The sequence below is a fragment of the Diabrotica virgifera genome, chromosome 1 (assembly GCF_917563875.1).
Source record: "Diabrotica virgifera virgifera chromosome 1, PGI_DIABVI_V3a".
Taxonomy (NCBI): domain Eukaryota; kingdom Metazoa; phylum Arthropoda; class Insecta; order Coleoptera; family Chrysomelidae; genus Diabrotica; species Diabrotica virgifera.
This window is the reverse complement of record NC_065443.1, coordinates 140,220,253-140,245,096: the sequence shown is the minus strand read 5'-3', so window position 1 is coordinate 140,245,096 and position 24,844 is coordinate 140,220,253. Positions and strand designations below refer to the sequence as shown.

General features: G+C 32.8%; 1 protein-coding gene across 3 annotated transcripts in view; it reads right to left on the bottom strand.

Annotated features, from left to right (window-relative positions):
• Window positions 1-24,844, bottom strand: part of LOC126881066 (zinc finger protein 271-like) — a 183,526-nt gene that overhangs the window by 31,385 nt on the left and 127,297 nt on the right. For all 3 annotated transcript variants that reach the window (XM_050645088.1, XM_050645086.1, XM_050645093.1), the window contains exons 4-5: window positions 15,555-15,774; window positions 417-636 (exon numbers count right to left, since the gene is read on the bottom strand). In XM_050645088.1, coding sequence (XP_050501045.1) covers window positions 417-636; window positions 15,555-15,774 — 440 coding nt within the window. The remainder of the gene's footprint in view (window positions 1-416; window positions 637-15,554; window positions 15,775-24,844) is intronic.

The following is a 24,844-nucleotide window of genomic DNA, read 5'->3' as shown; positions in this document are numbered from 1 at the left end:
AACTCAGAACACTCTGTACATAGGTATAGGGAAGCCTTATGAAACTATACCTTATTTTTTGCGGACAATTAAAAATGCAATAAAATATAGGGTGTTCCATAAGAAAAAATATAACTTTGATACGCCGCCATTTATTGGGACACCCTGTATATTTCAAAATAATTTTAAAATGTAGATTTTATCAACTTACAAACTACTAATTTAAAATGTTTTTCAAATCTTTTACCATTTTGCTGTAATCTTCCGTCCCGTTAGAGGTGACTCACCCTGTATAAGCTTGTTTGAATAATTCCGAAACAATGCATGTTTACGTGCTATATTGACTCTCCTATACCGTGAGAAGCTTAAGCGCTACTCTATCAATTTAAATATTTATATACTTCCCATTTTAAACTTTTTTAATAATTCTTACTTACTTAGGATTGTGAAGGATTTCGTTAAGTTTATCCAATAAGGTTTCTGCAGTCATTGTCACAAAATCTACTTTAACAGCAATTCCCTTGCTTTCCATTATGTTAATATTTAGATGTTGGTCAGCACAAAATGGTATTCCGACTACTGGGACGGCATTATACGCTGCTTCTGCTGTACTCAAAGCCCCACCGTGACTAATAAATAATTTTAAATTCGGATGCGCTAAAACAAACATACATAATTATACAGTGCTCTTCAGATAAAACTATCCACCTTAAATAACTTTTGAATTACTGATTTTTAGAAAAAACCAAATATTACTTCAAGAGGGGGACATTATATTTAAGGGACATTATATTTAAGCTTGCCAGAAATGGCACCCTCTCACCTCCGGATTATCCCTTAATTTTTTTAAATTATTTCCACCTTTTTTATTTTATATTTGGATTCTCCTCTTTGAACTGATGTTAAAAATGTATAACACATGATGCTTAAAGTGATTAGTTTATGAGAAAAATAAAGACAAAAACAAGAAAACTGGATTGAAAAAAATATTTTTTCAACAATTTTATTACATACAAACATTTAGAATGAAGATTTTTCACTACCAAAAATTTTAACAATAATTATTCAAAATGACCTTTGAAATTTTGAATAATTATCTATTGTTTAAAATTTTAAACAATTATTGTTAATCTGTTCTGAAGCTATTTCCTTGTGGCATTTTTATAATGAACTATTTTAAATGGGAAATAAGCCACAATTTTACGACGCCCAAGTCGGGTGTCGTTGTCAAAATACAAAATAATACTAAATAAACAAAAATATTGTTGCTTAGTAAAAAATTCTTCTAATAATTTATTTAATCTGACTCATTTTTATCTGCAATTCAGGCATGTATTATACATTTTAAAGTAGAAGACTTTAAAATGATATTGCCAATATTGATGAGTTGCGTTCCTGGGACGACTTTACTAAAAGATAGTTCATTCGATTACATGAAATCAACCCCAACTCAAGAATATCCGCCACAAAAAATCATAGCATGTGATCTGTCTTTAAAAAGACAACCAAATGCAACGATGGCAGTAAAATTCTCGTGCTAGAGATTCCATAGTAAATCACGAGGGAAAACCAGGAAAAAACCTCGTGATACTATCCCGACATCGTAAGTTTTTGGGCTTACATTTAGTTTACTATCAAAACTAATACCAAATTCTGACTTTAATGTATATGTTACGGTCAATGATGTAAATTGGACATTGACGTTAATGGCCGGGCATTGTCGTGAATGTCCATTTTCCTTGGTTATTAACGACAATGCCCGGCCATTAACGACAATAACCTTAGCTATTGGCCAATGTTGTAAAAACTTAACGTAAAATTAGATTTTTCATCAATAACCGGTCAATAACGACAGTGCCCAGAAGCAAATGGCCAATGTTGATAAATCGATGCCTCAGAAGATAATCGGTGTAAGTAAGTGTTTAAAATGAGATACTAAGATGTGTCTGAACGCAGTTGCAGAAATATAAGTAGTTATTAAAAACAAATAAAACGTCTTTATTTATCATAATATGGGTAACATATTCATAAATACAAACAAGGAAATAATAATATTTTTATATACAGTGTGGTGCAAATGAAAGGAATAAATTCGTTATTTCGTAAACCGGCGACTTAAAGAAAAAATTCCGAGACAGGTCGATTTTTATTTTTAAATTATGATATTTTGGCATATATGGCGTACTATAGTGACGTGATCCATTTGGGTGTGATGAGATGACGTAATCGATGATTTTTTTTTAAATAACAATAGGGGTCGTGTGCTACCTCATTTGAAAGGTTATTCAATCCACAGAGAACGGCAGTTCTCACCAGTGGCGCACAACACCCCTACAAGCGACACTATATATACACGAAATTTTCGATTTTCTAAACCTGACTGAATTGAAAATTGGGCCACATCCCATCTTAAAGAATAGGAAAAGACTCGTCCATCCATATGTCATATCTCCATTTTGGTCCAAGGGTGTGGATTTTACGGCCCTTCCCATTTAGAGTCTGTTTTTCGTTCTCGTCCCCAAAACTCCCAAAAATTTCAAAAACTTAAGCCCGACCTTTGCGGCTTCTGATAGCACAGATCATTACCTTTCCAACGCATGTTTAATTTTGAAAATCGGTTATACCATTCAAAAGTTATCGAGCTCAGAAGTATGACTCAATTTTTATTTAAAAAAGGGAAAATGTTTGTGGATATGTATGTATGTATGTATGTATGTGTGTGGAAAAGTTACACCGATCTGAATTTTTTTTCTGTGTTTCAAGAGGGTGTGAGGGCCGATTCAGAACCGGTCTAATTTTTGACTTCTGACTACCGGTAAGCCAGCTAGAGGACTAGATAGATACAAAATAGCATATTTTTTGGGCGTATATATCTTGGGTTCAAGGAGAGACAGGAAAACCGCAAATACACCAAATTAATAGGGATGAGTTAAGATTTCAAACGGTGCTTAAGCGATCAACCTGAGACATACACACTGCTCACCATAGCCGAAAAACTGAAAAATTAAACGTTGAAAATTTTGGTTTTTCGACAATTACTCAAAATTTCAACCTACGAATTGCGCCAATAACTGAGCGTTTGTAGGAGGACTCAGGACACGTCTAACGGTGTATATCTCATATCTGGGAAAATTCGAATTTTTTAGTTATAGGCTTCATAAGTATAATCAAATCTATTTCTTATGGGAAAAACCGTTTTTCAAGCTCAATAAATCCTGTAATACGTTCAGTTATCATACTTGATCTTGGATGCATCAGATACTACTTGTCAATACGTTTTAAACTCATATTTAGTGATCAACATCAGTTCAGCCGTTCAGAAGTTATAGAGCTCCAAAAGAAAATTAGTCCAGGAACTGAAACTTTTCACTTCGCAATTTTTACAGAATGGATCGATTTGCTTGAAAATTTGAGAATAAGTAGTGGAGAGTCTAAGGATCAAAATCTGTATGATTCCGAAAGACGCTTTTACCATGGGGTGGTTGCCACCCCGTCTCGATGGTGGAAATTTTTTATTATATTTTGACCGCAAATGTTGGTAAAAACATTAATTGTAAGCAAAAAATGTTTTATATTTTTTTGATAAAATTAATAGTTTTCGATTTATTGGTTATCGAAATTTAGTTTATATCGAAAAAATCAATGTTATTAATCAATCATGGTTTATGTACTTGTAGTGGTTACGATGCTGGTTTGATTGGGCAATCCGAGTTCATTTGCCAGCCATAATTACATAATTATTAGGATGGCTGGGATATGAACTCAGATTGTCTTATCACTGGTGTCGTAAGTTCTAGATCATTTGGGAGAGATTGCGACCAAGGTTCTCGTTCTCAAAACTACCAAAAATTTCAAAAATATTAGTTCGACCTTTGCGGCTTCTGCTAGTACTGATCATTACCTTTCCAACGCACATCTAATTTTGAAAATTACCAGAGAACGACACACACGACTGAAAAGTACCAGTGAACGACACAAACGACAGTGGCGCACAACCCCTACATGCGACACTATATAATATTATACAGAGAGAGTCTGTAATTTGGAATAAATTCAATATCTCAAATACTAACTGTTTTTTTGAAAAATGCTCAAACCCGTCGATTAGTATTTCAAATTGCCCTTTTTGACGTTTAATAATAATATATACAGGGTGTCCCAATTTAGAGATATGACGTCATCATTGATTTTCTTAAATGACAACACTGTCATTTTGATAGCTATTTTGATAGGGTGTATAAAGTTATACACAACTGCAAAATATCAAATTCTTGTTCTCTACCATTTACAAGATAATAGAAAATAACAAAGTTATGTCGGTAATTTGGAATAAATTCAATAATTATAATACTAATCGTTTTTTTGAAAAATGCTCAGACCAGTCGATTAGTATTTCAAATTGTCATTTTCGACATGCAATAATAATGTATACAGGGTGTTCCAATTTAGAGATATGACGTCATCGTTGATTTTCTTAAATGGCAACACTGTCATTTTGATAGCTATTTTGATAGGGTGTGTAAAGTTATACACAACTACAAAATTTCAAATTTTTATTCCCTACCATTTACAAGATAATAAAAAATAACAAAGTTATGAAAAACAATAATTAAATAACAATTTAATTTAATTATTTCAAATAAGCAAATACTCATAACCTTGCCCATTGACAATTTGACAATAATTGAGAGAAACATTAAGAGTATTTGCTTAATTAAAATAGTTAAATTCAATTTTCAGTTTGATTATGTTTTTCATAACAATGTATTTTTTATTATCTTGTAAATGGTAGGGAATAAAAATTTGAAATTTTGCAGTTGTGTATAACTTTACACACCCTATCAAAATAGCTATAAAAATGACAGTATGGCCATTTAAGAAAATTAACGATGACGTCATATCTCTAAATTGAGACACCGTGTATACATTATTATTGTATGTCAAAAATGACAATTTGAAATACTAATCGACGGGTCTGAGCATTTTTCAAAAAAACAATTAGTATTTTAATTATTGAATTTATTCCAAATTACAGACATACTTTTTTATTTTCTATTATCTTGTAAATGGCAGAGAATAAAAATTTGATATTTTGCAGTTGTGTATAACTTTACACACCCTATCAAAATAGCTATCAAAATGACAGTGTTGCCATTTAATAAAATGAACGATGATGTCATATCTCTAAATTGGGACACCCTGTATACATTATTATTGTATGTCAAAAAGGACAATTTGAATTACTAATCGACGGGTCTGAGCATTTTTCAAAAAAATAATTATTATTTGAGATATTGAATTTATTCCAAATTACAGACTCTCTCTGTATACATGAAATTTTCGATTTTCTAAACCTGACGAATTGAAAATTGAGCCAAATCCCATCTTAAAGTTTAGGAAAAGACTCCTAGATCCATATATTACTTCTTCATTTTGGTCCAAGGCTGTGGATTTTACGGCTTTTCCTATTTAGGGTCTGTTTTTCGTTCTCGTCCCCAAAACTCCCAAAAATTTCAAAAACTTTCCAACGCATGTTTAATTTTGAAAATCGGTTATACCGTTTAAAAGTTAGCGAGCTCAGAATTAGAACTCAATTTTTATTTAAAAAGGGGAAAATGTTTGTGGATATGTACATATGTATGTATGTATGTATGTATGTATGTATGTATGTATGTGGAAAAGTTACACCGATCTGAATTTTTTTTCTGTGTTTCAAGAGGGTGTGAGGGCCGATTCAGAACCGGTGTAATTTTTGACTTCTGACTACCCGTAAGCCAGCTATAGGGCTAGGTAGATACAAAATGGCAAATTTTTTGGGCGTATATATCTTAGGTTCAAGGAGAGACAGGAAAATCGCAAATAAACCACATCAATAGGGTTGAGTTAGGTTTTCAAACGTTGCCTAAGCGATCAAGCTCAGACGTACACACGGCTCAGTATAGCCAAAAAATTGAAAAACTAAACTTTGAAAATTTTGGTTTTTCGACAATTTCTCAAAATTTCAACCTACGAATTGCGCCAATAACTGAGCGTTTGCAGAAGGACTCTAGGCTAATCTAACGTTGTTTACCTCATATCCGGGAAAATTAGAAATATTAAGTTATACGCTTCATATGTATGATCAAATCTATTTCCTATGGGGAAAAACAGTTCAAGCTCAATAATTTCTATAACAACTTTAGTTTTCATACTTGAACTCAGATGCATCAGATACTACTTGTCAATACGTTTCAAACTCATGTTTAGTGATCAAAATCGGTTAAGCCGTTTAGAAGTCTTAAGTTAGAAATGTATAATCCAATTAACTATTATTCCCGAAATGGTTTATGTAGTTGTAGTGGTTACGACGCTAAATTTGATCTGTAACGGATAATCTGAGTTCATTTACCGGCCATCCCAATATTTTTATTTATTCTATTTCGACTAGAAAAAAAATCTAGTATACATTCGATGGTCACTAGATCATTTGGGAGATAATGCGACAAAGGTGACCATTTATAAAGCTTGACGTGTAATCGAGAAAAATTGCATTCAACTTCATACATTTAATTTGTATATAACTTGAAAAACTCCTGATACAAGAATAAAAAACCGCTAAACGCCGTAAAAATGAGTGGCGCATACAATATTCCAGCTACAAAAGATCTGATATGAAAATTACGTGGCGCGAAAATGTATTTTCATTTTGATGCAAAACAAAATTCTAGTTTTATTTTAAAAGGTTTTTCCATAATATTTGCTAAATTTGAAGTAAACGCGCCACAAAAGAGTAAATTTGATACAGTTTGAATTTTGAAACTCTTTTGTGGCGCGTTTACTTCAAATTTAGCAAATATTATGGAAAAATCTTTTAAAATAAAACTAGAATTTTGTTTTGCATCAAAATGAAAATACATTTTCGCGCCACGTAATTTTCATATCAGATCTTTTGTAGCTGGAATATTGTATGCGCCACTCATTTTTACGGCGTTTAGCGGTTTTTTATTCTTGTTCTCTATTCAGTAACGTAAACACCTACATAATTAATTATAAAGGGTGACAAAAAAAATTTTTAATTAAATTATTTAACAAAAAAAAAAGAATTTATGTAATTTATTTAATTCAAAATACATTTTACTGCTGTCTTGAATCAGAAAAAAATGTTTATTTCACAAATAAACAATGGTTTTTCGGTTAAGGTGGCTGGCGGGAGCTGGTTTGATCATTGAATTTAATCGATAAGCAATGCTTAATGGTGAAATAAACCTTTTTCTCTATTTTCGGGTAACAATAAAATGTATTTTGAATTAAATAAATTACATCCATTCCTTTTTTTTGTCAAATAATTTAATTCAAAAATTTATTTTGGACACACTGTATAAATAATTATGTAAATGCTTATATTACTGAATAGAGAATTGAATAACCTTTCAAATGAGCTAGCACACGACCCCTATTTCCATTTAAAAAATCATCGATTATGTCATCACGACCATATGGATGACGTCACTAGTATGGCATATATGTCAAAATATCTTGATTTAAAAATAAAAATCGACCTATTTCGGGATTTTTCCTTAAAGTCGCCGGTTTACGAAATAACGAATTTATTCCTTTCATTTGCACCAACGAAATACGGATGGAATGGCCCCGTCCATGGACGTATAAATAAAGAGGATGGACTAGGCATGCTCTATTCTCTGTTCACCGAAATTTGAAGCCAAACAGTTTATAGGCGCGAGGAAGGGGACGAGGTGATAGACTGTGACATTTCCTTCATAGTCAGTGGCGTACCTTCCAATAATTGAACGGTATTTGAAACAATTTTTTTATTTGAATAAATGATTACTAATGATATTTTTAGTATCGTAAACATATACAATATTTGAAAGAAGTGAGAAACAACGAAAAATAAATAATTTTAATTTTCAATGTATAGAATATATTTACAAACATTGTTTTACACAAAAGAATAAATAAAGATGAGTTAGTATTCAAAATCACAAATTACTATTATGCTATATTATACAATATTTTATTCAAACTAATATAATACATAATAGGATGCATCGAAAAAATAAAAGTTTGAAATGTTATATCTAAAGGCGGAAATACATATCCGCGCCGCGAACTCCGCGCCGTGTGAGCGCCGCGCGTTTGAGGCGCGGTTATTGTTCGTTAAAATTTTTCATTTTGACGACCCAGAGGAAACATACGAACGTTTAGTAATTGTAGATAATCATGTCTCTGTCCTGTACTTCTACTACATCTTATTTTGTTATTACATATTCTGAAACTATTTTCTTGTGTCATCTTATGCAATTTACTATTTTATGTGGAATAAGCCACAGTTTGCGAACATTTCGGGAACTACCTTTTCGCTTCCCGGCGACACAAATATAATGGTAGGGGAGCCCAAGCGGGGATTTTTGCAGTTACTCGAGCGCGTCAGATTATCATATGGGGAGAAACGTTGTACCCTGCAGATGTACCTCCACCATCTATTGGCTCTTAACACAGGGGGGTTCGTTCAGGGGGACCCGAAAAAAAAATCTATCCTTAAAAATACTCGAAATTGTCAGATTAAGATTAGGTAAGTTAAGTACATGCAAAAGAGTCTATATTTCAAAAATATGACGATTTGAGCGGGGTGTACGGAAATGGGTGAGTCGAAAAGTTTCATAAAAAAAAGCGAATATTTTGCGAAATGAACGTCAGATTGAAAAACTAAAAACTACGTGTTCAATGTTTTTCAAAAATCTATCGAAAAATACCAAACATGACCCCCACGGAGAGGGGGGGGGAAATTTAAAATTTTAAATACAAATCCCGCGATCTTTCGCAAAATAAACATCATATCGAAAAACTGCAAAATACACTTTATCAATATTTTTAAAAAATCTATCGAATGGTTCCAAACACGACCCCCACAGAGGTGAGGTGGGGGGCTTATTTTAAAATCTTAAGTGGTAGCCCCCATTTCTTATTGCAGATTTGGATCGTTTGTATAAAAATAAACAACTTTTATTCGAAACAATTTTTGTAATTATGGATAGATGGCGCTGTAATCGGAAAAAAGATTGTAAGAAATGGATAATTAAATTAAAAAATGGGAAGTCCCCACTGAAATGGAAAATTTTACTTAACTTTTTTTGGTTTTAGGACCTAATAATCACAGCCCAATAGGTCCCCAAAGCGCTCGAGTGACTGCACATTTAGCATACTTTGCTCCCCTACCATAATATATCTGCTTGTTCCTACAACCAGAAACAAAATTAGAGAACTATAGGTTCTTCCACGTTGTGCGTTACCTTTTTCGTTTTCCGGTGACACAATTGTAATGTATCTGCTTGTTTCAACTCCGTTGCTTCATCAGGAGCGAAGTTAGAGAACTATTGGCTCTTCCAAGTTGTGCGTTACCTTTTTGGCTTTCCGGTGACTCAATTATAATATATCTGCTTATTTCAACTCCGTTGCTTCACCAGAAGCAAAGTTAGAAAACTATAGGCTCTTCCAAGTTGTGCGTTACCTTTTTGGCTTTCCGGTGACCCAATTATAATATATCTGCTTGTTCCAACTCCGTTGCTTCACCAGAAGCGAAGTTAGGAAACTATAGGCTCTTCCAAGTTGTGCTTTACCTTTTTCGTTTTCCGGTGACCCAATTATAATATATCTGCTTGTTCCAACTCCGTTGCTTCACCAGAAGCGAAGTTAGGAAACTATAGGCTCTTCCAAGTTGTGCATTACCTTTTTCGTTTTCCGGTGACCCAATTATAATATATCTGCATGTTCCAACTCCGTTGCTTCACCAGAAGCGAAGTTAGAAAACTATTGGGTCGTCCAAGTTGTGCGTTACCTTTTTGGCTCTCCGGTGACCCAATTATAATATATCTGCTTGTTCCAACTCCGTTGCTTCACCAGAAGCGAAGTTAGAAAACTACTGGGTCTTCCAAGTTGTGCGTTACCTTTTTGGCTTTCCGGTGACCCAATTATAATATATCTGCTTGTTCCAACTCCGTTGCTTCACCAGAAGCGAAGTTAGAAAACTATTGGGTCTTGCAAGTTGTGCGTTACCTTTTTCGTTTTCCGGTGACCCAATTATAATATATCTGCATGTTCCAACTCCGTTGCTTCACCAGAAGCGAAGTTAGAAAACTATTGGGTCGTCCAAGTTGTGCGTTACCTTTTTGGCTCTCCGGTGACCCAATTATAATATATCTGCATGTTCCAACTCCGTTGCTTCACCAGAAGCGAAGTTAGAAAACTACTGGGTCTTCCAAGTTGTGCGTTACCTTTTTGGCTTTCCGGTGACCCAATTATAATATATCTGCTTGTTACAACTCCGTTGCTTCACCAGAAGCGAAGTTAGAAAACTATTGGGTCTTCCAAGTTGTGCGTTACCTCTTTCGTTTTCCGGTGACCCAATTATAATATATCTGCTAGTTCCAACTCCGTTGCTTCACCAGAAGCGAAGTTAGAAAACTATTGGGTCTTCCAAGTTGTGCGTTACCTTTTTGGCTTTCCGGTGACCCAATTATAATATATCTGCTTGTTCCAACTCTGTTGCTTCACCACAAGCGAAGTTAGAAAACTATTGGGTCTTCCAAGTTGTGCCTTACCTTTTTCGCTTTCCGGTGACACAATTATAATATATCCGCTTGTTTCAACTGCGTTGATTCACCAGCCACGAAGTTAGAAAACTATAGGTTCTCCAAGTCGTGCGTTACCTATTTCGCTTTCCGGTGACACATAATATATATCTGCTTATGAATGTTTTTTTGATATTGATAACTATTTCCGAAGTGAAAGTCGAAAGGTCAAGTAAACTTGATTTCAAACTCGAATAGTGGCTTATGCTCAAATAAAATAGTAAATCTTATTTTTAATACATGTTATTTTTAGTACAACAATGAACTAACATTTTTTAAAAAGGTCCGCATGTACATTTTTTTTATTTCAGCTTCTATTTCCGTTCAGATCGGATTTAAGTTGTTTCTTTAAATTAAATGGTTCTTTATTGAGGATCCCACAATAATGATTTTCCACGGTAAACATCAATTTCCTTCCGACAGTTCCGACCATTCCATTACTAACAAATATTCAACTCATGCGCGCCAAAACCAACAAACCACTCGCAAACCCGTCCAAATACGTATTGCGAACCATCAAAGCGTTTGTTGAAAAACCGACAGAATTTAGATCGTGGTGCGCCGTGTGCGTGCCGTTTGTGCGTCACTTGAAAACACGTACTAATCTGACGAATACGCTGCGCGCGAGCGGCTCGCACACCGAGCAGAGCGCATATGTATCTCCGCCTTTATAGTGTGAAAAAGTTGCTAGTGTTATTTTTTAGCATATTACATAGTATTTTTATTTTTTTTATACAAATTTTCTGCCTCCCCAACGACCTTGAATTTTATTATTTTTCTAATTTTTATGTAAATTTCAATTTATTTTATTTGGAATAAAATATGTGCTAACTCGATCTGAGATCAATTAAAGAAAACTTAAAATGTTGTCAATTGCAAATGTCTCTTATGGTCATGGTCCTCTTTTGCTATTGATTTTGCCTTAGATTATAAGTGGGAGCAATTCATTCACTTTTGATTTCATTCATAGAGCAAGGTGGAGAAAACTTAGCACTTAAGTACTCTAGTTCACAATGAAATACCCAGCTGGCGGTTGCATAGAACTTTTTGCATTTTGTAAAATACTGTACGTTCCTTTTCCAGAAGTGTTCTTATTTCTAGTGAGTGGTCCCAAGTTACATCAAGATTACTTCCAAGGTAAGTTATTCTTGTCACTCTGGCGAGATGTTCCGTCGACATTGACCTTCACCCTTCTGTTTTGGTGCTTGCTGACCATCGTTTTTGTCTTCTTTGTATTCAATTTCATTCCAAATTCTCTACAGGCTGTCGTTACTCGGTCCATTAGGCGTTGCAGTGCTTCAGCATTATCTGGCAGAATAACCGGGTCATCAGGGTATCGCAGGTTATTTATACATTGCCCGTATATAATTATACCAATATATTTTACAAATTAATATACCTACGCATTTATAATATGTATTAAACAAAAATCTTACATAACTTTATATAGAACAATACGAGTTTGACATGTATAGTATAGATAGATAACTTTGTTTCACACTCTTAAGAACAAAGAGAAACAGTAGGTATAGCCGGTAGCTGATGTCGCAAATAAATATGTATTTTTTATATCTGCTTTAAAAAGCAGACTAAAAATCTAAAAATTAAAGGAGTAACACAGAAAACACCTATTAACCTATGACATGCCAATAGTGTCAAAATTTCATAAATGTAAATAGTGTCAAAATTTCATAACAGTGGAGTAAACTTGGCAAGTTTATGGTAAAAAAATATGTGTTTTTAAAAGGACGACTAAAAATTCAAAAGTTAAAGGAGTAACGCAGAAAACACAAAAAATCGCTAATATATCTACATTAACCTATAAAATGCCAATAGTGTTAAAATTTCATAAATGTAAATAGTGTCAAAATTTCGTAACAGTGGAGTACACTTGCCTGCGATTGGACATTCAAATAAGGATTACGGCGCAGTAAATTTGAATTACTCCTCCTGGTTTAAAAACGGAGCATAATTGGTTGAATGGTCAACCATATTAATTATTAAAATATTAATAAACGTAAGAAAACATACAAACTATTATTGAACAGTACATAAACAACAAAACAACAAATCCTATATACAACAATGTATAAAACACATTAAACCTTAATTTTACATTATTATATAGGTAATATAATAACATACAAGAAAATTTATAGAAATTATATTGTAGATTCGAATAAATAAATAAATGTATTTATAATACTACAAAATTTACTTTATTTCACAAAATTATTAAGTTTTATTTATTTATTTATTTTATTTCAATTCAAGGATAACGTAATATCATATCCCTGTGCTACGTCAATGGATGTTGTTTATAATATGTACTTGATAAATACTTACCAATGAAATGACAGTTGTGGATGTAAATATGCAGTTTTCCTGCATACGACACAGTTACGCACCATGATTAAGACACTTAACGATTACGATTGTTCAATTCAAAGTCAAAATACGCTAACAAATTCACTCAAATGACACAAAAGGAAATTCTGAAATTATCAAAATAAACGTAAACAACACGAGACGCCACGTTCCTTCTTCTTGAAGCACTATGATTGGTTGATATTACCAGTGGTGCCAAGTTTCACAAATAGTTGAAATTATCAGAATATAGTTTCATTTAATAATTAAAAAATTAATGTTTTTCTTTTAATTCCTTGGTTGCGGAATAAGTATATTTAGAAATGGTTTCTAGTAACTAAGTAATATATTTTGATTTATAAATTAAAAGTAAATTATACTAAAAATTGAAAATTATTTTAAATATTGACTTGAAAACAAAATAATATGACAACGTCAAATTAAGGATTTGTGGCTATGACTGTGACGATCTCGTGGCTTCAAGTAAAGATGTAAATAAACCGGTCCATACTCTTTATTTATACGTCCATGGCCCCGTCCCATTCAAACAGTGAAGCGAGATTGCGACCAACATACAAGAGAGAGGTCCTAGAGAGAGACAGAGAATACCAGGGAAAATTTGACAGGCAACTCAAAATTTCGTTTCACTGGCGCACCAACGCTACTTGTCTTATGTAAAGATTTGAAACTGTGAATTTTTCGTTTGTTGGCAAGCAGGACAAGGCATTAATAAATACTATTTTCACATATTTCATTTCTATATTTAATTTTTGCAGTAATTCTATATCTACCTATTTAGGTACTTTTTGACTACTTTTTTTACTAATATTTATATATTAAACTATAATTTCATATGTTATGGGTCAAAAAAGTATTACCGGTTACAATAATTTAATTATATATTTCAGCATAATGGATTTAAAATATATTTACAGCTGCAAATATTGGTATTCTTAGCATTTTGATACTTTTTACAGTTTTTTTGGCTAATTTTTATAGTAGAAATCTTCACATTAATATCCACATGGCAATTTTTCTGTTTTTTTCAATTTAACCAGTTTTTTTGGTAGTTCTTCTTTAATTACTTTCTTATTTTGTCGTAACTTCCCAAAGCCCAAGAGAATCGATCCATTCATTGTCATATTATACGTTCTTTTTATACGTACTATTTTTTCTACATTCTTTTTATATGCACTACTGTGTACTCTAAAGTGCATTTAAATCCTGTTTTATTACTTATTTTCATCTACTTCTACTTATTCTTATATTTCCAAGTTGTTTTCTTATATTTATTACCCATTTTCTATAGCTACCAAAAATTTAGTTGTTTCCGTCGAACTCTCTGTTCGGATGGTATTTATATGGTATTTTACTTATATGCTAAAGATAAAGACAATTTTAGTATTCTTTTCTTTCATTGAGTTATTTTATTATTATTCTTCTTCTTTACTTATTCAAAATAGTAATTTTAAACCGTACTTCTTCTATTTGTGTTGAATTTCAAAAATTTTTGTTCGTAGAGCATGATATTTTACAAACCTAAATAATCTTAAATCGGGGAAATAAACCTTATATTTTATTAATTTCGACACGAAAACAATACACAATATACACATATGAAGTAAAGAATAGTAAAACTACACATAACCTATCTTTTATTCAAAATATCAACATTGACCGATTAACAGCGGGCATTGTCGACATTGGCCGGGCAATGATAACGTGTGATCCAAAATTATTGTCACCCTAGGTGGCTCTGAACGACAGAGATAGCTATACAGTGCATGTCTATTCTTAATTCAGATATACTTTCCAGTTTACGTCAACTTTGCAGTGTATGTCAAATTAACAAGAAAAGTTAGGTTATGTAGAGCACCTTTTTTGATTTTATTTATTATTGTTACTACTTATAATTTTGTTAATTCTTTTTATTTTTGATTAAAGTTCTTTGTTAAAGGTTTTGACTGATTTTTTATGTTTTATAATGTTAATCAAAATTAATTGATAAACCAATGATATAAATTCACATCAAAACAGACATACGTAATTTTTTGCACGGCTAGCTTTGATCCCAATAATTGTGGATCGCTCGTTATAAATGTTATCAAGAATTTAAAATTATCATCAATGTCCAGTTTCTATGGACAATAACGTTAATGGCCGGCCATTGTCGACAATGACCAATTCAACCGGCCATTGTCGTTATTGGCCGGCCATTAACGTTATTGGCCGGATTTACGTCATTGTCCGTAACATATATATGCTATTTTAAATTATAAATAATATTAATAATACATAGATATTATATAAATAATACTAAAATATAAAATATGTACTAACTCGATATGTTAATGACTCGAAAAACTGGAGGAAACTATGCACAGAGCGAAATGAGTGGAAGAAAACTGTAACGAAAGTCATTTTATACAAGAAACTTTGACAACACACAAGAAGAATGAGGAGTGATGCGCCGTAATAAACGGATCAGAGAGCTCTAAGTAAAAGCGGCAAACATTCAATCCTGAATGAAATGCCTTAATGAATCATCAACAACGATGATAATGCTTTTAATATACTTACCTAGTAGATCCCGTTGTGGTAACCACTTTTTGATAATAACATTTTTGGGAATATTCGTTAAATTTCCTTTAAATTTCCATAGCACTGTTTGTTTTAACTTTCCTAATGCATCAAGGATTGCCTTGCGTTTATCTTCGCTGAATGAAGACGGTTTAACATTTGTTCCGAGTGCAAATAAAATGACACCTTCTTTGCTGTTATCCATGACACGTTGAAGATCCTACAACGTTTTGCAGAATAAAAAAAACTATTAAAAAGACAAAATTAAAAGGACAATAACAAATATTCTACATCTGTATTTATCATGGAGTGTACTCTTTCGAGTGCACTCGTCAAGTTGACGGCATCGGCAGTTTTGCCATTGAACTGAAATAAACATTAGGTATATTATAATAAAATATTTTCTATGGATGTATCAAGTACTTTAAGGGGATCGGTGCAAACTTTAGGCTCTAATGCTATTTAAATTGGATTCATTTTTTCGAATCCTGAGAAAACTAATAAGTATTTTTGAAAAATATAAACGCAGAATGAAAGATTACGTTATTACCGAGGGTCGAAAGTCCCTGAAAACTTATATAATGTTTATTTTAATAAGTTACAGGAGTGAAAAACTAAGAGAAAATGTAGTGTGATATTTAATTTCAAATATCTCATTCAAAAGAAACTTTTTATTTATTCTAATAGTCTAGTCGCAACCTAGGGAGTCCCGTGGACACTTTTAGCGCGCCTGGATTTGATGATGGTATTATGGGTTTTTTGGGTCGCCGAATCCAATGGAAGTGGTCTGGAAGCCCAAATATGGTGCCTTTAATTGTTATTAACAAATTATGGTAAAATTAGGTGTTTTTCAGGAATTATTAGAAGCCCTGTAAATAAATTAATAGTGTTAAGGTCTTCTCTGGTGTATTTTTGGTCGCTGAATCGAATGCGACTAGTCGCAATTACTCAAAATGTGTTCTTATTTTGTTAATAACAAAATAATTGTTTATTCGCCGAAAAGCTGGAAATGCGTTATCTACAGCAAGTTTGTAGTCACAACAAATTCACAACATTCATTTCGAACAAATTTTTTTAGATCACTTGGGTTATTCTGAGTAAAAAAGGTCTCTTGTCATTTTTCACTAAAATTGATTGTTGTCGAGTTATACGCGATTTGAAATTTAAAAATGCCGAAATGGACATTTTTAAGGCTTAATAACTCGATTAAAAAACTATTATAATGAAAGTCAAAAAGTGACGAAATCAAAGTTTAAAACCCCTCCTTCAAGATCCTGAAGAAATTTTTGTAATTATTTTATTGCAAAGCTGTTGTTTTTAATTATTAACAATTAGCGCTATAGTCCAGGCCGTATCGTTGTCCAAGTTAGCGATATTATTTCGATTAGATTTTTTTTGCAAAAACTTACTCAAAAAGAGGTCTTTATAACAAATCCACAGGGTTCCAGGCGGTACCTTGGTCAAAAATTGTTTAAACAATTTTTTTCCCAGAGACAAACAATTTTATATCTATGTAAAATATTTATAAAGAAAATGATTAATGAATCATTTTCTCCAAGTCACCTACACTAGTGGTCACAACATTTACTCATTGTAACTTGTTTTACAGATTGTAAATAAATTGGGAGGTTAAATAAAAAAAAACAATTTTTTTAAACAAATTCGCAAAAATAATTTTTTTAACTTCGTACAATTTTTTTGATAATTTGGGTCATTCTGAGCATAAAAGGTCTCTTGTGATTTTTCTCTAAAATTGATTGTTGTCGAGTTATATGGCCATTTTCGCATTTTTCAAATCTTACAAACTCGACAACAATCAATCTTAGAGAAAAATGACAAGGGACCATTTTTATTCAGAATGACATCTAAAAAAAAATTGTTCGAAATGAAAAAATTTTTTTTATGATTTTGTTTAAAAAAATTGTTTTTCGACCACGGCACCGCCTGGCACCTTGTGGATTTGTTATAAGTATTATGGTAAGTTTGTGCAAAAAAATCGAATCGGAATAATTTCGCTAACGGGGGCGACGATACAGTCCCGTCAAAGGACGTTTTTACTGGCGCGGCAGGCTCGTTTAAAGTGAATGCGGTGTATTTGATTGTACGTGTGTTTGTGTGGATTGTAGGAGCCGTTTTTACTGAAGCGTCTATAACCTTTGTACCAAGGGGCGGCAAGTGTCGATTTTTGGTGACTGCTCTGAGAGCAGACAAAATCGTAGACGCATAATCGGTTATAGTGGCGTATTTCGCGTTTTTTTTTTGAGAGATTTTTAACAGGTTGTGAAATGTATGGGAGTTTTTTATTTGAGAGATTTGTAGCAATTTGTGAAGTGAAGCTTGTTTTTATAAGTATGTCTCATTTATTAATTTACTAATTAATGGTTTTTATCACAATTTTGAAGTATCCTTCTTTTAAATATTGCACGTTTTTCTAATCTTGGAGCACGTGACACTTCAATTTCTGCGTCCTCTATTTCCTCTGCCAGCAGGTATTTTAACAATAATTGTTTTCTTTTAATAATAATATTAATATATATTGTCCGTCTGCCCATTCGTCGTCCGTCCGTAAACACAACTCCTTCGTCATTGTACCAAGTAGAATGACAGATGAAATGTCAAACGAAAGCTTATGATCCAAGGATGGTACTTAATGTGAGAAATTTTACCCGGGACTTCCGATTTTAGAAATGCAACCGAAAGTACTGTTTTAAAGTAGCCGAAATAGTACAAGCGATATATTATTCGACGCGCCTTATCAGGATGAGAACAAATGTATACTTCTGGTTTTATGACTGTCTGTTCGTCGTCGGTGAAAATAACTCCTCTGTCGTTACACTCACGACAGTCATGAAACTAGAAGTAGGTATACATTTGTTCTCGTCTTGCTTTGGACGTTGAATAATATACCGCTTGTACTATTGACTTTAAAATAGTACTTCCGGCTGCATTTCTAAAAGCAGAAGTCCTAGGTCAAATTTTCTCACCTGTAGTAGCATCCTTGTATCATAATCTTTCATTCGACACCTCATTTGTCATTCTACTTGGTATAATGAGGAGTTATGTTTTCGGACGGACGGACGGACAATATTAATATTATTATTAAAAGAAAACAATTATTGTTAAAATACTTGCGAGCAGAGGAAATATAGGACGTAGAAAGAAATGTCAAGTGCTCCAAGATTAGAAAAACATGCAACATTTAAAAGAAGACAAGAAGAAGGATACTTCAAAATTGTGATAAACAACCATTTATTAGGAAATTATGAAATGAGACATACTTATAAAAAGAAGCTTCATTTCACAAAAATCTTTCAAATACAAAACTCCGAAACACGCACCGCCAACAAATCACACAAGCAGTACACCGCAATCAATGCTCAGATTCAGCGACGATTTTTCAGCGATTAACGAGCCAGCCGCTGCAGTAAAAACGTACCTTAAATGGACAAAATTTGAAAATCGCGTTTCTCTGGGTTCGCCATCCACAAAAAGGTGGGATGTTCTGAGAAACAATGTTCTCGTGTTAAGTTTAAACCCTTTATGTGTGACAAGATGGACCAGCAGAATTGATTCAATAAAGCCCCTTAAACTTTATTTAATTAATATTTGCTATGGTGTTATTTGTTCCTATTTTGCTTTATTTTAAGCACCTACCTACCTACCTACCTTTAAAAAAAAATAAATAAAAAACATTATCAAAATGCCTTAAGGGGCGCCAAATTCTTTTTTGCACACAGGCGCCAGTATTTCTTACGGGGGCCCTGATCGTGCCTACAGCTTAAAGGACCCTTTATCGAGATCGGATTATAACAGGTAAAGCCGGCGCAATCATCCCATGCGTCAATGCGTAAGGGCATCAATCAAATTAAAAATAACATTAAAATAATACTAATAATGTTTTTAGTAAAACATGCCGATGTATATGTTAAGCATGTAAGCAACAAATAATTTCGTTTTTGAGATAGTATGATAGGTCTTGATCCCGCGTACCAAAAAAAAGTTGGTTAATAGCAAGCTGAAAAGGACTCCGCAGAAACCTTATGGGAAATGGCTTTCTGTCAAATGCTCTGAAACTTTGGGTTCTGGTAGTCCTTGATGTGTAGAACAAAAGACTCAATGGGGCACTAGCTCCAAAAAATCATGGTTTGAAGATATAAGCCTCGGAAGTTATAGGTACAGTAAGGACGTTTGAGTTGGAATAAATTCATTTTCTCGAGAATGGGCGACTCTGGAGATTAATCTCGAATCAGGTCGATTTTTATTTTTAAGTTATATTTTTTTGGCGTGATGCCGCGTGAATAACATCTGGGCGTGATGCCGCAATCAATGATTTTTTTTAAATGAGAATAGGGGTTGTATGGTAGCTCATTTTTGAAAGGTTATTCCATTCTCTAATCGCTAATATAAACAGTAACATAATTATTTATACAGGGTGCCCAAAAATTTTTTTTGGAATTAATTAATTGAGACAAAAAGAAGAATGTTGTTCTGAAGCTATTTCCTTGTGGCATTTTTATAATTACGTATTTTTTATGGGAAATAAGCCACAATTTTACTAAAAAATTAATTTATTAACGTTTCGAAGCCCAAATCGGGTTTCGTTGACAACAGTAGATGGCGCTAGCCACCTACTATCATCACTTCAGTTGCAATGGGTGGGAAAACCTCTCGATACGAATCAGTTAAAATATGGAGAACAGTGCCTACGTTCTTTCCGATGAAGGCTCCAATAAGAGCCGAAAATCGCGATTCAAGGGACTGGACTGCACTCCGTATTCTAATTGAAAAGTAAGATTGTTTTGCCTTCGCATTGCAACTGAATAAAAATGGTATACATTTTTATTTTATAGTCGTATTACTCCGTAGAGTAACTAGGTGCATTTTTCCGTTGGAACTTTACCAGCTGCAGACGGGGGATGTGAATTGCATAGTGTAGAATTCCTTCCCTCTCGTCTTCACTGTAGCATCCATTTGACTTGCAAATTGTAGAAGTCTTGGAGGTGTCACCAGGAAAGTGTACCAATAAGTTTTCAATTTAAAAATCTTTTAGTAATATTTTTGATATTTTCAATATTAATAATTTACTATTAGGATTGAAAACTACTTTTTATTTACATAATTATTTATACAGGGTGTCCTTCTACTTCTTTTTTTGTCAAATAATTTAATTTAATAAAAAAAATTTTGGACACCCTGTATAAATAATTATGTAAATGTTTATATTACTGAATAGAGAATTGAAGAACCCTTCAAGTGAGCTAGCACACGACCCCTATTCTCATTTGAAAAAATCATCGATTACGTCATCACGTCCAGATGGATGACGTCACTAGTATACCATATATGCCACAATATCATAACTTAAAAATAAAAATCGACCTGTTTCGGGATTTTTCCTTAAAGTCGCCGGTTTACGAAATAACGAATTTATTCCTTTCATTTGCACCATACTGTCGGTGGAAAATAGTGTCGCGCACGCTTGATTAGCAATTAAAAAACAAAGGAGTTTTGAATATTGTATTGCAAAGAACTCTTCGGGATTTCATCAATCGATGTTTAAAGAATGTCTACCTGCCTTGGCAACATTCAAATTTTCAGTTTTTCACATAGTTTTTGAGGGTTAAAAATGGCCGATTTCGCAATTTTTCAATTTTTAATCGCTTATATGTCAAAAACTATCATTTTTAGAGAAAAATCACCAAAGACCTTTTCTGTTTGGAATGTTCCAAAAACCCTAAAAAAACTTTTTTCCATGCAAAAAAAATAATTTTAGGAAAAAAACAAAAAAAAAACGTTTAAAAAATTTTTGACCACCTTTTTGTCCTGGCAACATGCAAATTTGTTAAAAGGAATCCGTTTTGAGTAAGATTGTGCAAAAAATCCGAATTAGAATATTTTTCCTAGCGGATGCGCAGTGGCTTTCTGGACTACATATCCACAAACATTTTTCCCCTTTTTAAATAAAAATTGAGTTCTAATTCTGAGCTCGGTAACTTTTGAACGGTATAACCGATTTTCAAAATTAAACATGCTGATAATGATCTGTGCTATCAGAAGCCGCAAAGGTCAAACTTAAGTTTTTGAAATTTTTGGGAGTTTTGGGGACGAGAACGAAAAACAGACCCTAAATGGGAAGGGCCGTAAAATCCACAGCCTTGGACCAAAATGGAGAAGTAATATATGGATGTACGAGTCTTTTCCTAAACTTCAAGATGGGATTTGGCTCAATTTTCAATTCAGTCAGGTTTAGAAAATCGAAAATTTCGTGTATATATAGTGTCGCATGTAGGGGTGTTGTGCGCCACTGGCGAGAACTGCCGTTCTCTGGTAATTTTCAAAATTAAATGTGCGTTGGAAAGGTAATGATCAGTACTATCAGAAGCCGCAAAGATCGAACTTATATTTTTGAAATTTTTGGTAGTTTTGAGAACGAGAAAAAAAAACAGACCCTAAATAGGAATAGACGTAAAATCCACACCCTATGACCAAAATGAAATGTTTACATATGGATGGGCGAGTCTTTTCCTAAACTTTAATTTTTTAATTCAGCCAGATTTAGAAAATCGAAAATTTCGTGTATATATAGTGTCGCATTTAGAGGGGTTGTGCGCCACTAGCGAGAATTGCCGTTTTCTGGGGTCGCCTTGGTGGCATTCTCTCCCAAATGATCTAGTACTTTTTTTTTTATTCATTTATTTATTATTCAAACAAACTATTAGTTGTTTTACATGAATAAATATTACTTATATACATAGTTTCAAAGTACAGAGTATACATTCATCAGTAATTAATTAAAGAAAAGTAAACATCAATAAAAAAAAAGTAACAAATATATAGCTATTATGAAGAACTGTAGAGTATGAACATCATCAACGGTAGTGAAAGCTGTAAATTTATTAGATGGACAAATTAATAATTCCAGTTACTATTTTCAATCGAAACTTAGCAGGAGAATCAGCCCAATTTAAATTGAATAATTCATTAAAGTGGTTTGCCAACCGGAACATGGTTACAAGAGGTGATCTATTGGTCGAAAAAACTTGAGGTATGTGAAACATAGGGCTAGAGCGCATTCTTCTGGCTGGTACGTTAAATTTAACCAATTCAAGCAATTCGGTAGAATTAATTTTGTTATTAATGATCTTGTATAAAAAAGTCAATACAGAGATTTGCCTCCTATTCTCTAGCGATAAAATTTTAAATTCTTTTCTTAGGCTGGATGTTCTAACAGTATGATAATCAGGATACCTACGGAATTTTCTTAAATAAAGGGACCTCAAAAATTTATTTTGTATTTTTTCTAACCGCTCTAAATTAGTTTGATACTCTGTGTACCACACTTGTAACCCAAATTCTAATTTGCTCCTTACTAGAGAATAATATAATATTTTGAGCGTATTTATGTTAGTAAAGTTGTTTGACTGTCTTATTATATAACCCAATGTTCTATTTGCAGATTTTGCGATATTTTTAATGTGGTTACTAAATGATAACATACTATCGTACGTTATCCCTAAATCTGTTTTTTCTAAGTCCCGCTGTAGACTTTGTTCATTCATTAGGTAAGCGAATAAGCACAGATTTTTTAAACGCGTTATTGACAATACAGAACATTTATTTATATTAAAATGCAATTTATTTTGACAACTCCATTCATACACCTTGTTTACGTCTTTCTGTAACATGACACAATCTCTAACTGTTTCAACCCGCCTGTACAATTTCAGATCATCTGCAAACATTTGATACATAGAATATTTAAATACCTTAGGTAAATCATTTATAAAGAGTAGAAACAGTAGTGGCCCTAGGTTGGATCCTTGCGGAACCCCCGAATTCATTTCATATTTTCCAGATGTATTCCCATTGTGTTTAACTACTATGCCTCTATTTTCTAAGTAATTTTTTATTAATGTAAGAAAGTTTATTGATAGTCCATATCTGCTTAGTTTTTTAACATAATATCATGATCCACTTTATCAAAAGCTTTTTTGAAATCCGTGTATATTACATCAAGTTGAGATTTACGTTCAATAGTTTCTAATGCATCGTTAGTAAAAAGGAATAGATTGGTATTACTTGATTTGTTGGCAACAAAGCCGTGTTGATGTGGTACTATAAAATTTTCAACATAACGATACAGTTTACAATAAATTATTTGTTCCAACAATTTAGCTGGAGAGCACATAATTGATATAGGCCTATAATTTTCAACGTTCATTTTATTCCCGGATTTAAATATGGGTGAGACAAGTCCCGTTTTCCACATTGAAGGTAATACATTAGTTGATAATATAAGGTTGTAAATATGTAGTAAGGGCTATCGCACCCACTCACCACACGCTTTGAGCATAAAAGCAGGTATTCTGTCAGTTCCCGCAGATTTCTTAGGTTTTAATTTATTTATCGCATTATTGAAATCAGTCTCATCAACTGAGTCTAAAATAAAAGTATCATTTGTTATATCTATATCTCTATTAAAATTTAAATTATAAGAAGGTTTCTCCTCTGCGTATACTGATGCAAAAAATGTTGCAAAACTTTCGGCAGTCCGTTCTTCCGGTATATCTTGTCCGTTTTAATAATATTTATCACTGTTAGACGTCTTTTTATTATTTCTAATATAATTCCAAAAATTATTTACATCAACACTTATCTCATTTTCTATGTTATTTATATATTTTTTTTGTCTTAATTAATTTACTTACCTCTTTTCTACATTCTATATATTTATTTTTGTAATGATCAGATATATTTTTTAATTTTCTGTATCTGTCTTTTTCTTTTAGCGCCCTATTTATGTCAGGTGTAAACCAAACCGGTCTTAATTTCGTATTTTTATGAAAAACATTTTTTGGAACGCACTCGTCAACAACCCTATTCCAGCTATCATAAAAATTTAGTACAGCCTTGTCTACATCAAATTTTTCTTCCAATACCGCATCCCAATTCATGTCCCTAACACGTTCACTAAAGGTTAAAAAATCAGCTTTTTTATAATTTAGTCTAGTTACAATTTCCGTATTCTTTGGTGTAATGCTTCTTTCTATATTTATATTAATCTCAAGCGAGGGATGATATATATCTTCATTAACAAAAGGCAAAAAGTCCCTATTTACTACAATATTTCTAAAATTATTTTCAGATGATATTACCAAGTCCAACGTTCTGTCCTGAAAGTTTTTAATGTTATTATATAATACATACCCATTAAAATCCATAAATTCTTGAAAAATTTCTAAAATATTATTGGATACGTCTAAGTTATATACAGTGCCCGTGATGGCTTT